This window comes from Mytilus edulis, chromosome 12 (genome assembly GCF_963676685.1).
Source record: "Mytilus edulis chromosome 12, xbMytEdul2.2, whole genome shotgun sequence".
Classification (NCBI taxonomy): domain Eukaryota; kingdom Metazoa; phylum Mollusca; class Bivalvia; order Mytilida; family Mytilidae; genus Mytilus; species Mytilus edulis.
The window spans coordinates 52,062,738-52,083,911 of record NC_092355.1 but is presented as its reverse complement, the minus strand read 5'-3'; the positions used below and the strand labels follow the sequence as shown (position 1 = coordinate 52,083,911).

The following is a 21,174-nucleotide window of genomic DNA, read 5'->3' as shown; positions in this document are numbered from 1 at the left end:
TCAATTGATTTTTATAGTTCGTTCTTATGTTGTAGAGTAAAACCACTGTCCCGGGTTAGGAGTAAGTTAGGAATCCCGCTTACATTTTTAACCCCTTCACATTTTGTATGTATGTGTCTGTCCCAAGTCATCAGCCTGTAATTCTGTGGTTGTCGTTTGTTTATGTGTTACATATTTGTTTTTCATTTATCTTTTGTACGTAAATAAGGCCGTTGGTTTTCTCGTTTGAATTGTTTTACATTGTCATTTTGGGGTCTTTTATAGCTGACTATGCAGTATGGGCTTTGCTCATTGTTGAAGGCCGTACGGTGACCTATAGTTGTTAATTTCTGTGTCATTTTGGTGTCTGGTGGACAGTTGTCTGATTGACAATCATACCACATCTTCTTTTTTATACTTATTACGTGTACATATTTAAATATGTCAGCGAAAGCAATCATTTTTGAACAAATACAAATATATTAAAAGGAAAATCAACTGTTCTGTTCATATCAAAATATTGCCAAATGGAACTGTACATTAACTAGAGGCTCTAAAGAGCCTGTGTCGCTCACCTTGGTCTATGTGAATATTAAACAAAGGAAGCAGATGGATTCATGACAAAATTGTGTTTTGGTGATGGTGATGTGTGTGTACATCTTACTTTACTGAACATTCTTGCTGCTTACAATTATCTTTATCTATAATGAACTTGGCCGAGTAGTTTCAGTGGAAAATGTTAGTAAAAATTTACAAATTTTATGAAAATTGTAAAAAATTGACTATAAAGGACAATAACTCCTTAGGGGGTCAATTGACCATTTCAGTCATGTTGACTTATTTGTAAATCTTACTTTGCTGTACATTATTGCTGTTTACAGTTTATCTCTATCTATAATAATATTCAAGATTATAACCAAAAACAGTAAAATTTCCTTAAATTACCAATTTAGGGGCAGCAACCCAACAACGGGTTGTCCGATTCATCTGAACATTTCAGGGCAGATAGATCTTGACCTGATAAACAATATTACCCATGTCAGATTTGCTCTAAATGCTTCGGTTTTTGAGTTATAAGCCAAAAACTGCATTTTACCCCTATGTTCTATTTTTAGCCATGGCGGCCATCTTGGTTGGATGGCCGGGTCACCGGACACATTTTTTAAACTAGATACCCCAAAGATGATTGTGGCCAAGTTTGGATTAATTTGGCCAAGTAGTTTCAGAGGAGAAGATTTTTGTAAAAGATTACTAAGATTTACGAAAAATGGTTAAAAATTTACTATAAAGGGCAATAACTCCTAAAGGGGTCAACTGACCATTTCGGTCAAGTTGACTTATTTGTAAATCTTACTTTGCTGAACATTATTGCTGTTAAAGTTTACCTCTATCTATAATAATATTCAAGATAATAACCAAAAACAGTAAAATTTCCTTTAAATTACAATTTTAGGGGCAGCAACCCAACAACGGGTTGTACGATTCATCTGAAAATTTCAGGGCAGATAGATCTTGATCTGACAAACAATTGTCTGTCAGATTTGCTCTAAATGCTTTGGTTTTTGAGTTATAAGCCAAAAACTGCATTTTACCCCTATGTTCTATTTTTAGCCATGGCGGCAATCTTGGTTTGATGGCCGGGTCCCCGGACACATTTTTTAAACAAGATACCCCAAAGATGATCGTGGCCAAGTTTGGGCCAGGTGGGCTAAAAATAAAATATCTTGCTTTGTGTAACTTTAAGTGATACTTGGATAAAGAGACCAGTTAAGTTATTTAAACAGGCAATTTAGTCATATAAATTCGTATCTGAAACTTGATACACCCGCCTAACACAAGATGACATTATTATACACTATATAAGAATATTTGCAATTTTTATACAATTTTCCTCTTGCATCTGGTACCAGATAATTTTTCCCTTTATCTAAGTATTCACCTTCACTTACCATTTAGTATGAAATTCAAAACAGTGTGGCTGTGGCCATTGATTGACACATTAAATTCATCCATTGACTGGGACAATTTACGCGAACGTTTGTCTGTAACGACCACTGTTCATGACGTACCTACGATAGACATTTAAACTGTGGGGTCACCAAAGGTTTCCTAACGCCTTTAATTATAAAGTAATTCGAAAAAATAATCAGGAATAACCTTTATGTTTTGATTTATATAATTGGTATAAATCAAAACATCGTGTTATTTCTGATTAATCTTTTCGAATTACTTTATTGAGGTGTTGAGAATCTTTGGTGACCCCATAGTTTAAGTGTCTTTAAAAAGTACATAGTGATCAGTGGTAGTTACATACAAACGTTCACCTAAATTGTCACAGTCAATGGATGAATTTAATGTGTCAATCAATGGCCACAGCCACACTGTTTTGAATTTCATTCTATGATCAATATCATATTTTTGCATGCACCTTAGGATGTAGTCCTCTACAACTGTGTAAAAGTACATGTATGTCCTTCTGCTCGATTACAGGAAGTTGCGATTGCCATGGCACCTGGACGGACAAACTAACGGAGTAACTATTAGATACCATCAAAGAACTTTTTTTGCGGGCATAGTAAAGTAAAAGACCTTTAACTTATAACTACCTATGTATCATTTTTATGAAGTGAAACGTCCCATGATCAAAGTACTACGCTAGAATAAATGTTACAGTTAAGTGAAATGCGAAAAAATATCAGTTTCATATCAGTTTTAAATTTTAAAAAAACTTAAAAAAGAAAATAGAGGTATACGGCTTACTCTGTTATACGTATGAGTTCTCAGGAACACAATAAATAGTTCTTTTCCAGGAAATCATTTATTGTATTTTGACGCATATAGTTTCTCATGTCAATTAGAAGTTGGGAAAGCCTAATTGGAGTTAATTGATTTTTGTGTTTAAAAACCACATTTATGCTCCGTGTTTTCGTGGCGGCCAGTTTTATTGTTTGAGGAATCCAGAGTGTCTAAACCACCGACCTTCGATAGGAAAATCAACAATCTTATTCAATTAAAATTGGATTCGAGTGCACCTGCACAAGCGGAGTTCGATCTAATAACAGAAATGCTGAATTGCTAGAGATTACAGTAGTAACTACAAAGAACACTCGGCTAACGAGGCCCCTGTCAAATTGGAAGTGAGGTATTGAAAATTAGAGGGAAAAACACCAAGTTTGATGGCAAAAATTGAATGTTGGAAGTAGGCAATTTACAAATGAGATCTGTCGACAGGAATTATTTCAAAAGTTGCAAATTAGTATATGTTCGTCTTTTGAGCTTCAAAATGTTTATAAGTTAAAGTACTCATGGGTCTAATTTTGAACTCGCTAGTGAAAAGTTGATTTAGTCTCTCTGTGTACTACGTTTTCGTCTACTAGTAAAACCTTGCCACCAGTAATTAGCTAAGCGTAATGAACACACACAATCAATTAAATCACTGCATCAGCATGCAACTTGTTTCAAATTATATACCTAACAATTAGATACCATTCATTATATAATACATTTTTTAACAGAAATGTATATAACTTAACCTTGCAGTTGATATCTCAAATTTAGTAAGAAAAAGGTTTGGTATGCTTGCTTTGTTTGTATTAATGTTTTGTCTAGCATTGCAATTAAGATTGACTTCTGCGAATAATATAAGTAGACGGAGTTTAATTTACTAACATTATGACTACAGCTGTCAGTTTTCCGTGAATATTATTTAGATAAACTGGGAAGTATATGTTGGTAATTTAACACTAAGTGATGCTTATATAACATATGATAATATGATTGATTATTAGCCTTTTTTGTTAAGATATGTGTTTAAATATCAAGCATTGTCAAGTAGATCTCAGTATTTTAACTTTGTCAAATCTCCTTAGTTCTACAGGGTTATGGAAAATAATAAATGTTAACTTTATTATTCCGACTTGAAAGATTTTGAGCAATTTTTGTATTACCTGTAAAATACTGAAGCATTCTACAATAACATATTTGAAATGATTTGGAAGATTACACTACTCCGTATACTGTAGCATATATAAAAGTACTGAGTGACCAATTAAAATGTTGTTGATTGGTGTTGATACAAATAAAGGCAACAGTAGAATACCGATGTTCAAACTCATAAATCCATGGACAAAAAAACAAAATCGGGGTAACAAACTAAAACTGAGGGAAACGCATTAAATATAAAAGGAGAACAACGACACAACACTACAATGTAACACACACAGAAACAGACCAAGCAACAGACAAAATCCCACGAGAATAACAAATATAACATCAAAACCAAATACATGAATTTGGAATAGACAAGTACCGTGACACGTATTATCGCAATGTGAATTTACACTCAAAAATAAGAGAAAACAAACGACGCAACGTTAAAATTTAACACATACAGAAACCAACTATAATATAACAATGGCCATATTCCTGACTTGGTACAGGACACTTTTAAAGAAAAAATGGCGGGTTGAACCTGGTTTTGTGGCATGCCAAACCTCCCCTTTTATAGCCATGTGAAATATAACATAAAGATGACAACTCAACACTACAGGACTACAATATAAATAAATTGGAGAATACAATTGACAAAGAAACACACGAACAACAGCCAACAAAAGGCAACAAGTTGTAATTTTAATACGCCCGAAGTGCATTTTATACACACAAGATTTACTAATGATGCCCAGATACAAACGTTTGAAAGCCGAAACAAGCACAAAGTCGAACAGCATCGAGGACTAAAAGATTAAAAAAGTTGTGCCAAAAACGGCCAGGGTTTTCTGTTAGTTACCAGAACATCCTTATCATTTAGAATAATTTATACTTTTGCAAACAGTAAATTTATAAAATTAATAAACAAAAGCTGTAAATGATAGAACTGAAATATTAACTAATTATAGGAAACAACTGAAATACATTACATAACCAGACATTTGCAACGCAATATGTAGACACATCCGAATATGTTTATACCACAACGCCAAGTGACGTCATATTTGAAATTGTAAAAAATGCAAAAAAGTGATGACGTCATTTGAATTTGTAAAACAGATCATCAAAAAATGAAAAATTACGTCATTTGAATGAAAAAGATACAAAAAGTGAATTTAAAGGAAAAAAGAATATCAATATTAAGGTTAACGTTAAAATAAAAAAAAAAGTGTTATTATAGTTGTTTTGTAAAACCTTGGTATATGCATTGTAGCATCTGTATTCAAAGAAGCTCATCAATAAAACTTCAATGTCAATTATAAATCGCATCATTACAAATTTGAAATAATACATAAATATCAGTAATGAATCAATAATCACTTTCCCCTTATCAGTATGCAGTAAGTTCATTCAGACTAACGGAACATTATAATTTTAAGCAACTTTTTCTTTTCATTTTTTTTTAAACTTGAAAAAATTCAAACGAACACAATTATAGTTATATGATATGGTTCTTCCAGTAGCTAACATGGTCCCCCCTGTTGTTGTTTGTGACCTTGACTTGTCTATTAATTCTTGTTCGATCTACGAAATATGCAAGTCGGTTAATACTTTTGCCGCAATTCAAACTCAAATTAAGATTGATATCTCAAAGATTGTTTATTTCAACATTAAAATTTCATCAATACTTTACCTGTCAAAGAAATAATAAATTTGTGTTCAATCGAAATGTGTTGACATACATGAAATTTTATTTCCATTAAGTCGCGACTTTTAAACAAATCAAATAGGATGTAATACAACTGCATATAATTAGCATCTTGGATTGTTGAATGACAGACAAAATTTAGTCTAGATCTTTAATGAATTTCTTTTTTTAGAACACTCAAACATTTTTTGTCAAAGTCGAACATTTGAAAATCCAAGAACGAGAACAGTTGAATGGTATATGAACAAAAATGACACTGACAATGAAGGTCAATTTCGCCTCATGGTGTTGAAACCTTAGTTGTTTTTTTATGATATAAAAATTAACAAACAGACAGTTTTTGAAAGGTTTGACATAAATCATGTCAGTAACGACGTACTGACTACGTTAAAAAGGTAGCAAAAGTTCAACACCAATTACATCCTATTGCAAAATATTAGCTTCAATGTCAGTAGGAAATGTATAGACATATCTTGAGAGAAGCATAACAGTTATCGGATGTCACTTCACAGTAGGTATTCAGTTAATTTTGTTGTAACCGATATATTTGTTTATCAGGGCAATGACATCCTGATAAATCAAAGCCCAGCATGAATCACAATTTCTTAATAACGTTTATATCCAAACGGTGAAAAAAAACCGATCATTTAATTTTGTGTTGTAGATGAAGGACTGTTAAAAAAGGTGTAAAATAAGACATGTAAGACTACTCTCGTGTTAACAGCTGATTAATGTGAAAATGTTAAAAGAAAATGATAAGGGGACAATGGAAATTTCAATAAAAAACACCATGACAAGAAAAAACCCGGATAAAACCAAAAAAGAAATAATTTATACAAGGATTAAGCTGCACGAACCCTCTGGAAATAAACAAGAAAGAAGGAAACTAAAATGAGGAAAAGAAAGAAGGAACTGTCATAATTAATAATATATAACAGTTTTACATCCTAAAGATTTGTTATACTATTAGTTTATTGAATAAATGCACATTTATACCCCAATGGGGTTGAAGGCATATATAAATGAACACAATACATCATACAAAAATAGCAACAAAAGAACAAACATTATATACATATAAGTATCTATCATGCAGTTGTTGAGTCCACTCTCCTCAGTGACCATGACTTTTTAACAAATGGAGCCGTATACTGCATAATTGACGGACACGAAAGACATAAATACAATTTATCCACATCATCCATATTATCTATATCAGAATAGGTATTTCTAACTTTCTGCAAAAATTGAAGTCTCAAATCTTTATTTTTAATACATGTAAATAAAAAATGTTCTTCATCATCTATTTTATTTAGACAACAATGTTGACATAAACGTTCTTCCCTTTTTATATTTTTGTATCTACCCCTTTCAATTTCCAAAATATGGTCACTTACCCTTAATTTAGTAAATTTTTTCCTTATTTCAAAGTTATTCTCTTTAAGTAAATAAGGCTCAGTTTCATATTTTTTTTTGATTTTACTATAGATAAATAATTTATTATTTTCTGTTAAAGAATTTAATTTTTTAAAGAACAGCTTTTTATAGTTTTCTTGCATAATATCTTTCATGTGTTTATTCATTTTATATTTTTCTTTTGTGAAGTCAATATTTTTTATATCAGATATATTTAAATTATTTTCCTGAGTTATATTTTTTACAAAAGTATACCAAGAATAGGTTCCTGTTTCATCCAACAGTTTAGTTGTGCAGTATGCATCATATAACAACGGATTAATTTCTGTGTTAGATACTCTTGCCATATATTTTAGTGTTTGAACCTTTACATATACATCTATTGGGTATTGTCCTAACTCTGCCCTTGATGCAATGTTAACTGCTTTTTTACTTAAACCTAGAATTAATTTGCAAAATTTTAAATTCACCTTTTCAATAAAGCTATTATCAATTGATGTAAGTATATCAAAATCTTTATCATTATTTACTGCTCTACTCTGAGACCTCAGTACTTTTTCATAGTAGTCCATATACCAAATTTCTGAGTTATACATTAAAATTGGTTTTATTAAAGATTCAAATAGTTTGTTATGTATATTTATAGGTATATTTTCTATATTATTCATATATCTAAACAAACTGAATAGAACTTTTGTGCCTTTTTTTTATAGTTCCATATGTGATGTATGGAATTTACCAGAAGCCTCTATAATATTGCCTAGATATTTATATTTTAATACTTTTTCTAATTTATAACCATCCAAAGTAAACTCTGCTTTAGTGTATGGTATGTTCTTTTGTTGAAATACTATCACTTTAGTTTTATTTATGTTAATTGACAACTGCCATTTTTTACAATAGTTGCTTAATTTCTCTAATGACTTCTGTAAACCCTCTGCACTTTCAGACAATAAAAGTAAATCATCAGCAAACATAGGACAACTTAATGACATGTTATTGAGATTTACTGGTTTACAGTCACTATCAAAAATTTCAGGAAGGTCATTTATATAAATATTAAAAAGATTAGGACTGAGGCTGTCACCCTGTTTCAAGCCTCTATCTATAAATACTGAATCAGATATGTTTTCTTTATATTTTACTGAAGCTTCAGTGCATTCATACATATTTTTTAACACTTTATATAATTTAGGTCTAATATTATCAGTCTTGATCAATTTATATAGAAGGTCTAGTCTCCAAACTGAGTCAAATGCCTTCTTCAAATCTACAAAACATCCAAATATTTTTTGGTTTTTATTATTTATATATTTATTAATAACTGTTTTTAAAATAAACAAACTATCTGAAGTTCTATTATTCTTTCGGAACCCAAACTGTGATGGATTCATGTTATCTTCAAAAATTATGATCAACCTGTTATTTATGACAGAATTGAATATCTTACTTAAACAATTCATTAGGGAAATACCCCTATAATTAGCTGGATCGAGTAAGTCTCCCTGTTTAAAAATAGGTATTATATATGATTTATTCCACTCATCTGGATAAATTGAACTATCTAATATTAGATTAAAGCATTTTGCTAATGAAGTTAGCATTACCTGGCTACTGTGTTTTATTATTTCATAACAAATTAAGTCTGGGCCAGTACTTTTACCATTCTTTAGTGATTTTATAACATGTTTTATTTCAGATATTTTAATAGGGTCATCTGTTTGTTTTTCATTTAATTTTTGTTCTCTGTTTTCTACCTCTTTAGATATTAAATTTTTGAAATTTTCATCTATTTTATCTGGTTCTCCTTGTGTTTTAAAGTGTTTAGCTAGCACATTAAGATCAAAAAGTGGTGAATCATTTGAGTTTGTTTCTCTTTTATTAATTCCTTTTAAGATATTCCAAAATTCCTTACTCTCTGTAGGAGACAGATTTTTAAATTTATTTAATATGTTTTGTTTATACTGCTTTCTTTTAAATTTATATGCTTTTTTCAAAAGTTTACTATAATGAAAAAAAATTAATTTCAAGTTTTGGTCAAAGGGAGATAATTTTAGTTTTTTGCCCATCTTTTGTACAGTTTTTCTTAATTCCAGATATTCATTATCTGTCCATGGTGCTTTATTTTTTTTCTTTACCTTTTTAAAACAATTTTTTATCATACACTTTTCTGATAGATTAGTATAAATATTACATATTGCATACTTGCAAGATTTATTCCTTCTGATGTTTTCTCAAATTTGTTTGTCTGAAACCTGCCTATTTCTTCATATATATCTGATTTAGTCAGTTCCATTTCCAATAATTTTTTAGAAAGTTTAGTCCATTTATAATTAAACTTTTGTTTTATATATTGGCTTTGAAGTTTACTGATCTGAAAATTACATGTTATATAAGTTACCAACTGGCAGTGATCTGAGAATGGTGATGGATCTTGCACTTTAAAATATTTCACTGAAGAGAGCAGACTCATAGTTGTAGGTCAGAAATGATCCCAGATGTAGCTCTGTAAGTTCAAATTATTGTTACAAATTAGATCGACTTTATAAAATTAAGTATGAACTCGCAAATCTTTTTAAACATAACATTTTGCATTAAGCACATTTTCCTATGAGTAATCGGAGAGATAAGATCATTTAAATGTCGTAATTAACTTCCTGACAATTTGAGTGAAGTGTAATTGAAAAAAAATAATCTTATTATAAATAATCATTATAAATACGAAGATGAAAATGTTTACGACAGATGCAGGTTTCGTCTTCAAAAGTAACATCAGTGACGAGCGAACCATAAAATACTTAAAAAGTGCCAAATATAGTTCGTAGGTGAAGAACATAAATGACCTTATACTCTGAATTTATTTCTATTCATTGGATACCAATTTTTATGGATTGTATGGGTCCAGGTGATCCACACAATTAAATGTTCAATGACTCATAAATAGTCTATAGGTTTGTTTGCAGACTACAGAAAAACCACTAAATTAAATATCCAGGAATATGTAAGTTTTCTTTAATCAACGAATGTGGTGTCCACGAAAATAAATAAATTCACAGTACTCAGCAAGCTTTTGCCAAATAGAGATAATTATTATTTTGAGCATATAAGGAGGTAATGAGATATTTGGATTCATTTATTATCGTGGATACCTATTTTCTTGGATAAAGGAAAACTTTGATTTCATTTTTTTGTCAAAGTCTACATAAATTCTTAAAGAAAATGTGTTATTCGTTGGAAATCAAAATTTGTGGTTCAAGGGTAACAACAAAATCCACGAAAATTAGCATTCAACTAATCGACAGTACTAACAGCATTACATTTTTCAACATGTATATGCGTTTCATCAATACAGTGTATTGGTAAGATTGTACATTAATATTCTTGTATTGCATATTTTTTTTGCATTTGCTTATGTTATTGTTTTGAAAAGTTATGTTCATTGTCGTACTTCAATATTTACTGGACTTGTAATAACATAAGCAACACGACGGGTGCCACGTGTGGAGCAGGATCTGCTTACCCTTCCGGATCGCCTGAGATCAACTCCAGTTTTGGGTAGGGTTCGTGTTACTAAGTCTTAAGTTTTCTATGTTGTGTCTCCTGTAGATTCCATTTTTTGTCTGTTTGTCTTTTATTTTTAGCAATGGTGTTGTCAGTTTATTTTTTATCTAAGAGTTTGACTCTTCCTCTGGTATCTTTCGTCCCTCTGTGTTAGTCACGTCAGTGAATTGTTCATTAGACCCTTATACTTAAGCTTATACATGTATATATAAGGATTTGGTTCGAACTTTATGCTGTACAGATACGAGTTGTATTACAAATGAGATTTTCCATCGCTCCTTTGAATTAGCTTTTTTGTATAGGTCAGCAGTTTTACATTAAATTTATATCTTTTAATATTGTCTTTATTGGTTCTAACCTTGATTTTGTTTTACATGATTCAATAAACGAAAATAATATGTATTATTCAATAGTTATGAACTATTATAGTGCGATATCCTGTGAATATCTATATTTAGACATTGCTTCTCCTAGGTGACTGGTACCGTATTTACCCTTAATCATCGGATTTTTACTGATGAATAGTCAAGTATCAAAAACAGGTTCACCTTATTATTTGAAAAGTACCAAGAACTAGTTTTACGTACATGCTATCGTTTTGTTCGTGGTTTCCAGCTCCTGGTTATCTGATGTAATAAAATTAAGAATGTAAATGGGGAATGTGCCAAAGAGACAACAACCCGACCATAGAACAGACAACAGCAGAAGGTCACCAACAGGTCTTCAATGTAGCGAGAAATTCCCGCACCTGGAGGCGTCCTTCAGCTGGCCCCTAAACAAATATATACTAGTTCAGTGATAATGAACGCCATACTAATTTCCAAATTGTACACAAGAAACTAAAATTAAAATAATCAAGACTAACAAAGGCCAGAGGCTCCTGACTTGGGACAGGCGCAAAAATGCGGCGGGGTTAAACATGTTTGTGAGATCTCAACCCTCCCCCTATACCTCTAGCCAAAACTCTTTCCAACTGATTTTTGCAGATTTTCTAATGTTGTACTATTTCACCAATGTCCAGGAATCGGAGAGAGTTTAATGCCTATATTTAACATACTTTCAATTATCTAATGATGAATTTCGTTGTTTGCTGTCTGGATAAAAAGATATTAATGGTGTGAATGTCTGGATTTATTTTCCAATATACAATCGCGTTGAAAGTAATTAAGTTTTAACGCCGAACAGTGATCTACGGTTGTTAAATTCAATTACATTTTGTCTCTGATGGAGAATTGTGTATTTGGCAATGGTCATGCAGTGACCTTCAGTTGTTAACTTCTATCTTATTTTGCCTCTGTCGGAGAGTTGTCTCATTAACAATCATACCACCTCTGATTTTGTTTACAGAAGTATGTCAGAAATAGAATTTTGGCAGTATCAGTTATATACTTTTACCCTTTGTCTAAAACAAAATAAAACTAACATTATTTTCACAAGAATTCTACAGAATAAACATATAAATTTGAAGATAAAGAAAAATTTCCTTATTTAGATTTGTCTTTTGTTTTATTTCTTGAATGTAAACTTCATAACTCTTGTGATTGATATTAATCAATTATGACTAATTGTGATATTTTGTTTTATATGAAAATGGTCTATATAATACAGAAATCAAACAAATGATGTTTTTCTTTATTAATTAATCTTACTAACATATATTGACTGCTCTTTCATTGTGCTCTATCAATAAACAATTAAATAGCGGGTAATCGATTTTCTTTTGAAAATTCCAATAAAAAAATAATATAAATATTTTAGATTATAAACACAATAAAATAAAATAATACAGATGTTTTAATGCCAGCCAGATGTGAGACATTTAAAATAAAAGTTAAAAAAGAATCATTATTTCTTTGTTTATAGAGCTTCATGCATGATGCTAAAAAAGAAGCCCATACATTGAACATGTTGAATGTACACAAAGAAAATTTGTATTTTCGAACTATAGTAAGTTCCTTAGGTAATTCATTCATGAATACTGTAAATTCAGAAATTGGTGGATGCATTAATAATTGCAATTCGTAAAGAATAAACAAAATGCAAGATAAATTATTGAGATTTGATGAAAATATCCTTGCACAAATATTTGTTTAGATATCAGTAAATGAGATCTCTGTATTGCGATACTCACCTCTTTATTTTTAAAATGCAAAAAGTTATAGAAGGTATATTAGATTCTTTAGTATAGATAAATTTCTTACAATATTACTTGTGGATAATTTCGTTTAAAGTCAATTAAAATGGGGTCAACAGTGATTGTGAATATGTAATTTGTTCATCTCCAAGTTTTTGAATTGTTAAGATTGAATGTAGATTCAATTATATGATTAAATGTATTCAATAGTTGTAGACCAAATAATCGATATTGAAACAATTGTCAATTGACCAACTTAGAAATAAAAGTGACGTCAAAACATCATAAATCAATCAAATCAATCATGCTCGAGGTTAAATATTTGAAAATTCAAAACCTAATTCATAGTAAAAAAACATTTGACACAGATTAGTGCACTGAAACTTTTCCGTACATGCAAAATCCGGTTGGCAATTGTTAATTTAACCTTTCAAAAATATACTCTGACATTGTAAACAACGAATTTCAGGTTTTCAGACAAAGGGCAGATAATGTCAATATGCTCAACAATATCCCATAGGATCTCCTTTTACCGACAGCTTAAACTGTCCCTTTCACTATGTAGTTTCATAAAAAAAATATGTATCTTCCAAATTCAATGTTGTTTGAAAGGTAAAACTATAGGACTCAGCAGTATATTTTCATCATGTTTATGCCACGAACTTCTTATACTTAAAACATATGCAATACCTCTTTTTACTTTTGAAAAACAAATATGTACCACAGAAACGAACGACAACTACTTAATGACTTGGAACAGGCACTACAGCATTTGGCGGGGTTAAACATATTAACAGGCGCCTTAACCTACGTGTATATAATGGTAACATTCCGAAGTTATGTTTTTACAAAATATCTATGAATATTATTCATATCCCTAAAAGAAGTGTACATTACGAAACAATCGTATTTATAGAATGTAATCTCTAAGTTCGTTGCTATCAATATCTTGACTTATTATACCGTCAATATTTAAAGACCGTATATTAATCTTACGAAGAACTATAATTATATTGATACGTATCATATAACCTTATTATGAAAATTGCATATTGAATACAAAATAAATTATAATGTTTTATTCATTTATCTATCTAAAATATGTTAAAGTTCTTTCTGTCGTAATTAACTTTTGTCCTTTTCGGTCAATTACAAATAATTTAATTTTGAATGTAACGCGTCTTCTGATTGGTTGACGTTATTTTGTTATCAGCCCATAGAAATAATTTAGTCATGTGACCGTGACGTCATCAACGTTTTTTCGTGGTTTTCTACGGTTTAAAATGGAATTTAGAATTAAATTATAAGAAATGACTGTAGTATTTTTCTGTCTATTTGAAATAACATAGAAAATTTGGTGCACACTTTTAAATAAATTGTTATTCAGTGTGCACCAAATTTTTTATGTTATTTCTTCATAGACATAAAAAATATGACAGTCATTTCTTAAATAAAAAAGCTTGTTTCATCATATTTATCAATCAACGTTAAACAACTCCGATAAAAAAAAAATCAATTTTAAAATATTTATGACATATTATCAATATTTGATATGACTCTATAAAAACAAGAACCATTAAAACATGATGGTTTTTACAGGATCTTAAACAAATGTCAACAAGTAATATAAAAACCATTCTGGTATATTCTTGTCACTGTCTTGTTAAGAATATCGACGCTTCGTGTATGATTCTTCAATAACATTAAATATTGTAATAGTCTGAAGGAAAAGTATTATGTTTTAACAAAGGTTGGATGCGAAGTTATTTCATTATTTCATAATTGTATTTGAAAAAGCCATCCTAATTGTTTCGTAGCTCGTTTATGATATCTTCGTTCTCATTTGAGGTTATACGTCACTGTTTAAGGATAGTGATAAATTTTGTAACAATGATCGCTAGCAAACATGTTAACACCGGAACATTCTATATGTGAAAGAGAGGCTAGAGATACCAGAGGAACATACAAATTCATAAGTCGAACGTTTACTGACAATGGTACATGTATGGCCAAAAACGAAAAAAAAAAACCAACCTAACAGACAAACAATAGCACACAAAACACAACATAAAAAAGCAAGGACTTAGCAACACAAACCCAAGTTAGAAGCATGTGTTTAAGGGGTTATGTTTTTTTAGATGTCTGTTATATTTGGTTTTGTAGTTGTTCTTAGTTGTTTCATCTTTTGCAATGCAGATGACTTTTATAGCGTACTCTAGGGTATTGTGTTTAATGACAGCCGTATGATGCCCTATATGTGCTGAAATCAATGCCTTTTAAACTCAATTGGAAATGTGTAACATAGACAAATAATCGCATCTGCTTTTTAAACAGTATTGAATCTATTCGATTCGAATGCACGCGTGTGTCTTTACATAATATGTATGTTAAGGAAGCGCATGTATGGCACACTCAATGAAAGCTCCAAAAACTTGCAAAAAACTTTTCGGTATTGCGTTAACCTTCATACTTCTACCAGTTCAATTACATCTGATAAAAGAAATCAGTTTGACTTATCCATGTATCAAATAACTTCATTATGTACATGTATACTCCTGCACGACAAACTGTCTTCCGATTTTTTGTCTAACCTGTTAATTTACCAACTTGTAAAATTCAATTGAGTGGGAATTTGCATGTAGGGTGTTGTATATGAAATATTCTTAGAAAACGTTTGTCATTCCAATGAAATCGGTATTGTTTCTAATTAGTTGTTTTTGCATTGTTTGTATCTTCTCAATCAAACAAATTTTCAAGTTTTTCAAGTAAACAACTACTGTTGAAAAACATTATTTATTTGTTATTTGATTTGAACTACAAATGTAGCGTTTTATAACGGCTACAATAACTTAGATCAGTGATGTGTTTCTTTTCTCTATTCTTTATTTTAGTTTGTTGTAATATTTGTGCCAATCTGATGAATCACGACATTTTATTATTATAATAAAATTGAGAAAGGAAATGGGGAATGTGTCAAAGCGACAACAACCCGACCATAGAGCAGACTATAGCCGAAGGCCACCAATGGGTCTTCAATGTAGCGAGAAACTCCAGCATCCGGAGACGTCCTGCAGTGGCCCCTTAAAAATATGTATACTATTTTAGTGATAATGGACGTCATACTAAACTACAAATTATATACACAAGAAACTAAAATTAAAAATCATACAAGACAAACAAAGGCCAGAGGCTCCTGACTTGGGACAGGCGCAAAATTGCGGCGGGGTTAAATATGTTTTTGAGATCTCACCCCCCCCCCCCCCCCCCCCCCCGTATTCCTCTAGCCAGTGTAGAAAAGTAAAAGCATAACAATAAGCACATTAAAATTCAGTTCAAGAGAAGTCCGAGTCCAACGTCATAAGGTGTAACAAAAGAAAATAAACAAAATGACAATTATACATCAATAACAACAGACTACTAACTGACATGCCAGCTCCAGACCTCAATTAAATTGATTGAAAGATTATGTCTTCATCATATGAATATCAGGCACAATCACTCCCGTTAGGGGTTTAGTATCATACTATCATAAAATATATGAGAAGATAACCCGTATAATTTGTTGACTCTATGAAAATTTCACAACTCAGATAGAAAGTCCGTTGAAACAGCCATCGACGCATTCTTAACTGATAACCTACATACCTTGATAAAGATGTCTTCAATTTCTATTGCACATACAAAAGTTGTTAAAATTGTTTACAATTATCTGGCTACAGGACGAGACAAATTATCCTTTTTAAAAATTCACAAACTCAGATAGAAAGTTTTTTAAAATGGCATTATTTACTGTTAACCTACAGGCCTTTATAAAGATATGTTCTATTTTTATTGCAACAGCAGAAGTAACATCATTTGATCATTTTTTTACAATCAGACATGCATGATGATCCAACTATAGTAGATTTGCTTAATTGTATTTGTCAACACTATATATAGGTCGGTTCGGTTAACAATAAAACTGACTGAAGTTATCACTATCAGATAAATTCACATTGCACCTGCGAAAACCGTTTTACACTAACCTAATGTTCAAATGCTTCAAAAGCGTTATTTTTTTGGATCATAGTTTCATAGTTTCATAGTTTATTAAAGAAAACTCAGCCGCAGAAGACTGCGTAACAGGAGAATATTATACACAATATAAATCACAACATATTTCATAATACATTCAGTATACATTTCTATATTATACATCTTCAGAAATAAATCTTTGTTTATTGCAATTTTAAATCAGACAAGCATCTTTTCTACCTTTTGAATGAAAATTGACAGCTTAGACAGCACATTATTATTACAATATTTAAGCATACTCAGTACTTTTTTAACATTTGGATATTTTAAATAATATACAGGTATGAACTTCCCCTTAAATCTTTAACTTCACAATTGGTACACATACATATATAGTGGTACACATCCCCAAGACCAGCTTTACAAAGTGGACAAAGTCTCTCATTTGGTGGTACATTTCTCCATCTTCCTGTTTCAATGGGAAACTTTGTATTACATACCCTTAGTTTACATATATTAACCCTATGACCCCGCCTCAATTTTAACAGATATGTTTCTAAGCAAAACTCTTCTATGAAGTGTAAATAAAATTTCCCCCTTGATGAGTTATTTATATCAGAGAACCATTTTGAATAAACTGGTCCTGGAGACGCTGCCTCACATTAGTTTTAATATAATCATAATCAGCTTGCTCCGGAATATTATATACTTCACAAAAGCCACAGTCATTAAACACGGATTTTACATAGTTAAACCATTTGAAATTATAACCTTCATGCTCATGCATGTACCAAAGTAACTTGTACAGTTTACCCGATAATTCTTTATCGTTTGTTGCAAGCTTGTGCCAATAACATACCATTTTTACTTGATCTGCAGTTCAAGTGGAAATCTTCCAAGTTCTCCATACACCATAAAATTTGGATGTAGAGGATCGCACCCTCAAAATGCGCTTACAAAACTGTAGATGTAATTTTTCAGTATTATTTATATTTTCAAACCCTCATATTTCCGAGGAATAGGTCAAAATAGGAACCACCAATGCATCAAATAATTTTAACTGTAAATCAATCGGGAGTGAGATATTTTGTATCTTCTTGTAAAGAGCATAAAGTGCTTTTTGAGCTTGGTCTACCAGTTTTTTCGAGCTTGAAAGAAGTTTCCGTTGTAATTAAACAGCAGACCAAGATAAACATATGAATCTTTAATTTCAATAATTTCATTACATAGTTTAAAAGTAACATTCTTATTAAACTTTCTTTTTGAAAAAATTACAATCTTAGTTTTTGATACATTCACAGTGAGTTTCCACTCAAAACAATATTGCTCAAAAACATTCAGAGCCTTATGCAACCCTTCTGCCGACTCCGCAAAAATAATAGTGTCGTCGGCGTACAGAAGAATAAATAACTTGATATACAAATCAAGATTCTCTGTAAATTTGTCATTCATAAATGTTAGACCCTCAACATAGTTTTCATCCAGATATTCCTCCAAGTCATTCAGGTATAAGGCAAAGAGAAAAGGTGACATTTTTTCTCCCTGTCTTACACCCACCTCACACGGGAAAAAATCTGTTTTTAGTTCTCCATTTTTAACACAAGACTTAATATCCGTATACATGCTCAATATAACTTTAAACATTTTCCCACCAATGTTATATTTTAATAATATTTACCCTCCACACTGTATCAAAAGCTTTTTTTTGAAATCTACATAAGCGTAAAATAATTTCTTTCCCGAACTCAAATATAGTGAAATTAAAGCATGCATGATAAACATACTACCTTGGACAGAATACCCCTTACGAAAACCACCCTGGGTATCAGTTATAATCCCGATCTCGTCTGACAGAGCATTAAGTCTTGAATTAAGTATAGAGGTGAACACCTTTGCTAAATTCGATGTAAGACAAATAGCTCGGTAATTATCCAAATTATTTGGATCCCCCTTGTTTTTAAATAACGGCTTAATGATACCAATAAGCTATGATTTGGGAACGATTCCAGAATCAAACACTAAATTGAATAACTTAGTGTAAATAGGCAAAAATTGATTCACCGTACTTTTTATCTATTCGTTGACAATCCCATCTTCCCCTGGGGCTTTGCCATTACATATTTTTTTAACAGCTGACAATATTTCGTCCTCTGTAACTTCCTGTTCTATAATTTCAATAACCCCCATCTGTGAGTAGTTTCACGGACGTAATTATATTGTTGTTTACTTTTTTTTATAATAGCTGTGCCAGTAGCAAGGTTTTTGATTGCCAATTTTACATAACCTTGACTTCTCACTTTCATATTTGTTAAATTCATAAAAAATATAAGAACCTTTCTTTGACATGACATTGAACATGAATAATACATCGCATAGATAACTTTTTATGAAACAAAAATGAAATTGTAGTTCAAACTAGTTTAAAAGTGTCACAAATATAGTATTATATTATGATGCTATTGTAAGAAGCAAAATTATAATTATTGTGGCATTGAACATGAACGATACATTGCAAGATAACTTTTTATGAAACAAAAATAAATATGAAATTGTAGTTCGAAACCGGTTTTAAAGTGTAACAAATATAGTATGATATAATGAGTTTATGATGATATTGTTCTGAAACTGTCAAGTGTTGTATCTTATGTACTATATGGGAGAACGGGGATTGATAATAATTCTATCATTTGAAGGGCAAAACAACACTGATATGTCAGCTTTTTACGTTAATCTGCTATGTACTATGTGGGTGAACGGGGATTGATAATGATTCTCTCATTTGAAGGGCAAACCACTACTGATATGTCAGCTTTTTACGTAAATCTGCTATGTACCATGTGGGTGAACGGGGATTGATAATAATTCTCTCATTTGAAGGTCAGAACACTACTGATATGTCAGCTTTTTACGTTAATCTGCTTTAACAACGTTTAAATTGACACGAGTTTTGTATCAAAATATTGAATTATTTTACAACCGAGAACAGATGGTTTTTCTTTTTTTATATATATAAAATCGTATTATAAGTATCTTGTTTTTGTCATTTCAAATATTTATTGTACATGTAAATATTTCAGTGCTTTTTCTTACGTTATTTTAATATCCTTTTATGAACTCGTATGCCTTTGAGACTCCATGGCTTAATATAAAAAGGAGCATTAGTATATACGCAAAACTAGATAAACTCAATGTTATTGCGACTGCCCACGGACACTTTGTAATCGGATACCTTTATATTTATATAAGATTAACATGATTAATAACAAAATAACTACTAATTTTATCATTTTTTATAGTGATAATCACACGATTTTGTATTCAATGTTTTTATGCTAAGCTTTGCCTAAAGGATGATAACAAATAACTCAGTTTTGTCACATTTTAATACAAACACAAATTTGGTTTTTAAATGCATAAACACTAATTTACAGAACTACTAAATTAAGGTTAATGTTCATTTGATAAATGATAACATACAACATCAGGTACATTTTTATATTAGGATCATTTTAGGAACCAATAGTTGAATGCATGACATTTGTTACATCGTATATATATATATATATATATATATATGTATAGGTTTTATACAATAACACAAAAAGCGTATAAATAAGTTATATGTCCTTACTATCCTTCGCTATGGAAATATATTCCACAAAGCTAATTTAAGCTTTCAATTACATGATAATTGTACTATACAACAAAAGGTACGATATATAATTCACTTAATTCATCGCGTCAGATGCCTTATACATGAAGTCAAATATATTTAGTAGCTTAAATTTATAATTTTTATTTTTACTTTTGATCGAACTTTTCATACCCAATCAAGTGCATCTATTTGATATTGAACCAGAAATAAGTAGGAACCCTTAATACCTTGAAATATACGACAAAAGCATTATTTTTCACGGTGACTTTCCGAAAAATAACTCCAATTGACTAATGTCTGATACTGGTTAAATAACTTCCTTTCAATGTACAGAAAATTTCTATAGCAAGAAATAGTTATCACAGATACCAGGCTTATAATTTTATACGCAGGACGCATATTTCGTCTTCATAAGACTAATCAGTGATGCACATATCAAAATAGTTAAAGAGCCAAACAGGTATAAAATTGAAATGCACTGAGGACTGAAAACTCCAAAAAGTTTTGTCAAAATACGGCTACGGAAATCATAATAAGGGATGCAAGCTCTGAACATCACAAGCTTGTATTAACATACTCTTGCTCTCTAAAATAGTGCCTTAGGCAAAACTGGCCTTAAATGGATTTTGTTTTAGATTTTATTTGTTGATATTAAGCTCATCGTTATATTATTGTTATATTATTTTTCTATTCAATGAAATATAACCATGATAATGTTTACAATTAGAAAGTTTAGAATATAATTACTCGACTGTCATCATTGATGATATTGTAGAT

At 30.7% G+C, this 21,174-nt stretch overlaps 1 protein-coding gene across 1 annotated transcript; it reads right to left on the bottom strand.

The window, feature by feature from the left end:
* Positions 1–6,705: 6,705 nt before the first annotated feature.
* LOC139497681 (uncharacterized) lies at positions 6,706–9,329 on the bottom strand. Its single transcript, XM_071285915.1, has 5 exons — positions 9,239–9,329; positions 8,697–8,951; positions 7,773–8,303; positions 7,279–7,472; positions 6,706–6,855 (listed from the first exon to the last, which is right to left on the bottom strand). The coding sequence occupies exons 1-5, from the start codon at positions 9,327–9,329 to the stop codon at positions 6,706–6,708; spliced, it is 1,221 nt and encodes a 406-aa protein (XP_071142016.1).
* Positions 9,330–21,174: the final 11,845 nt, after the last annotated feature.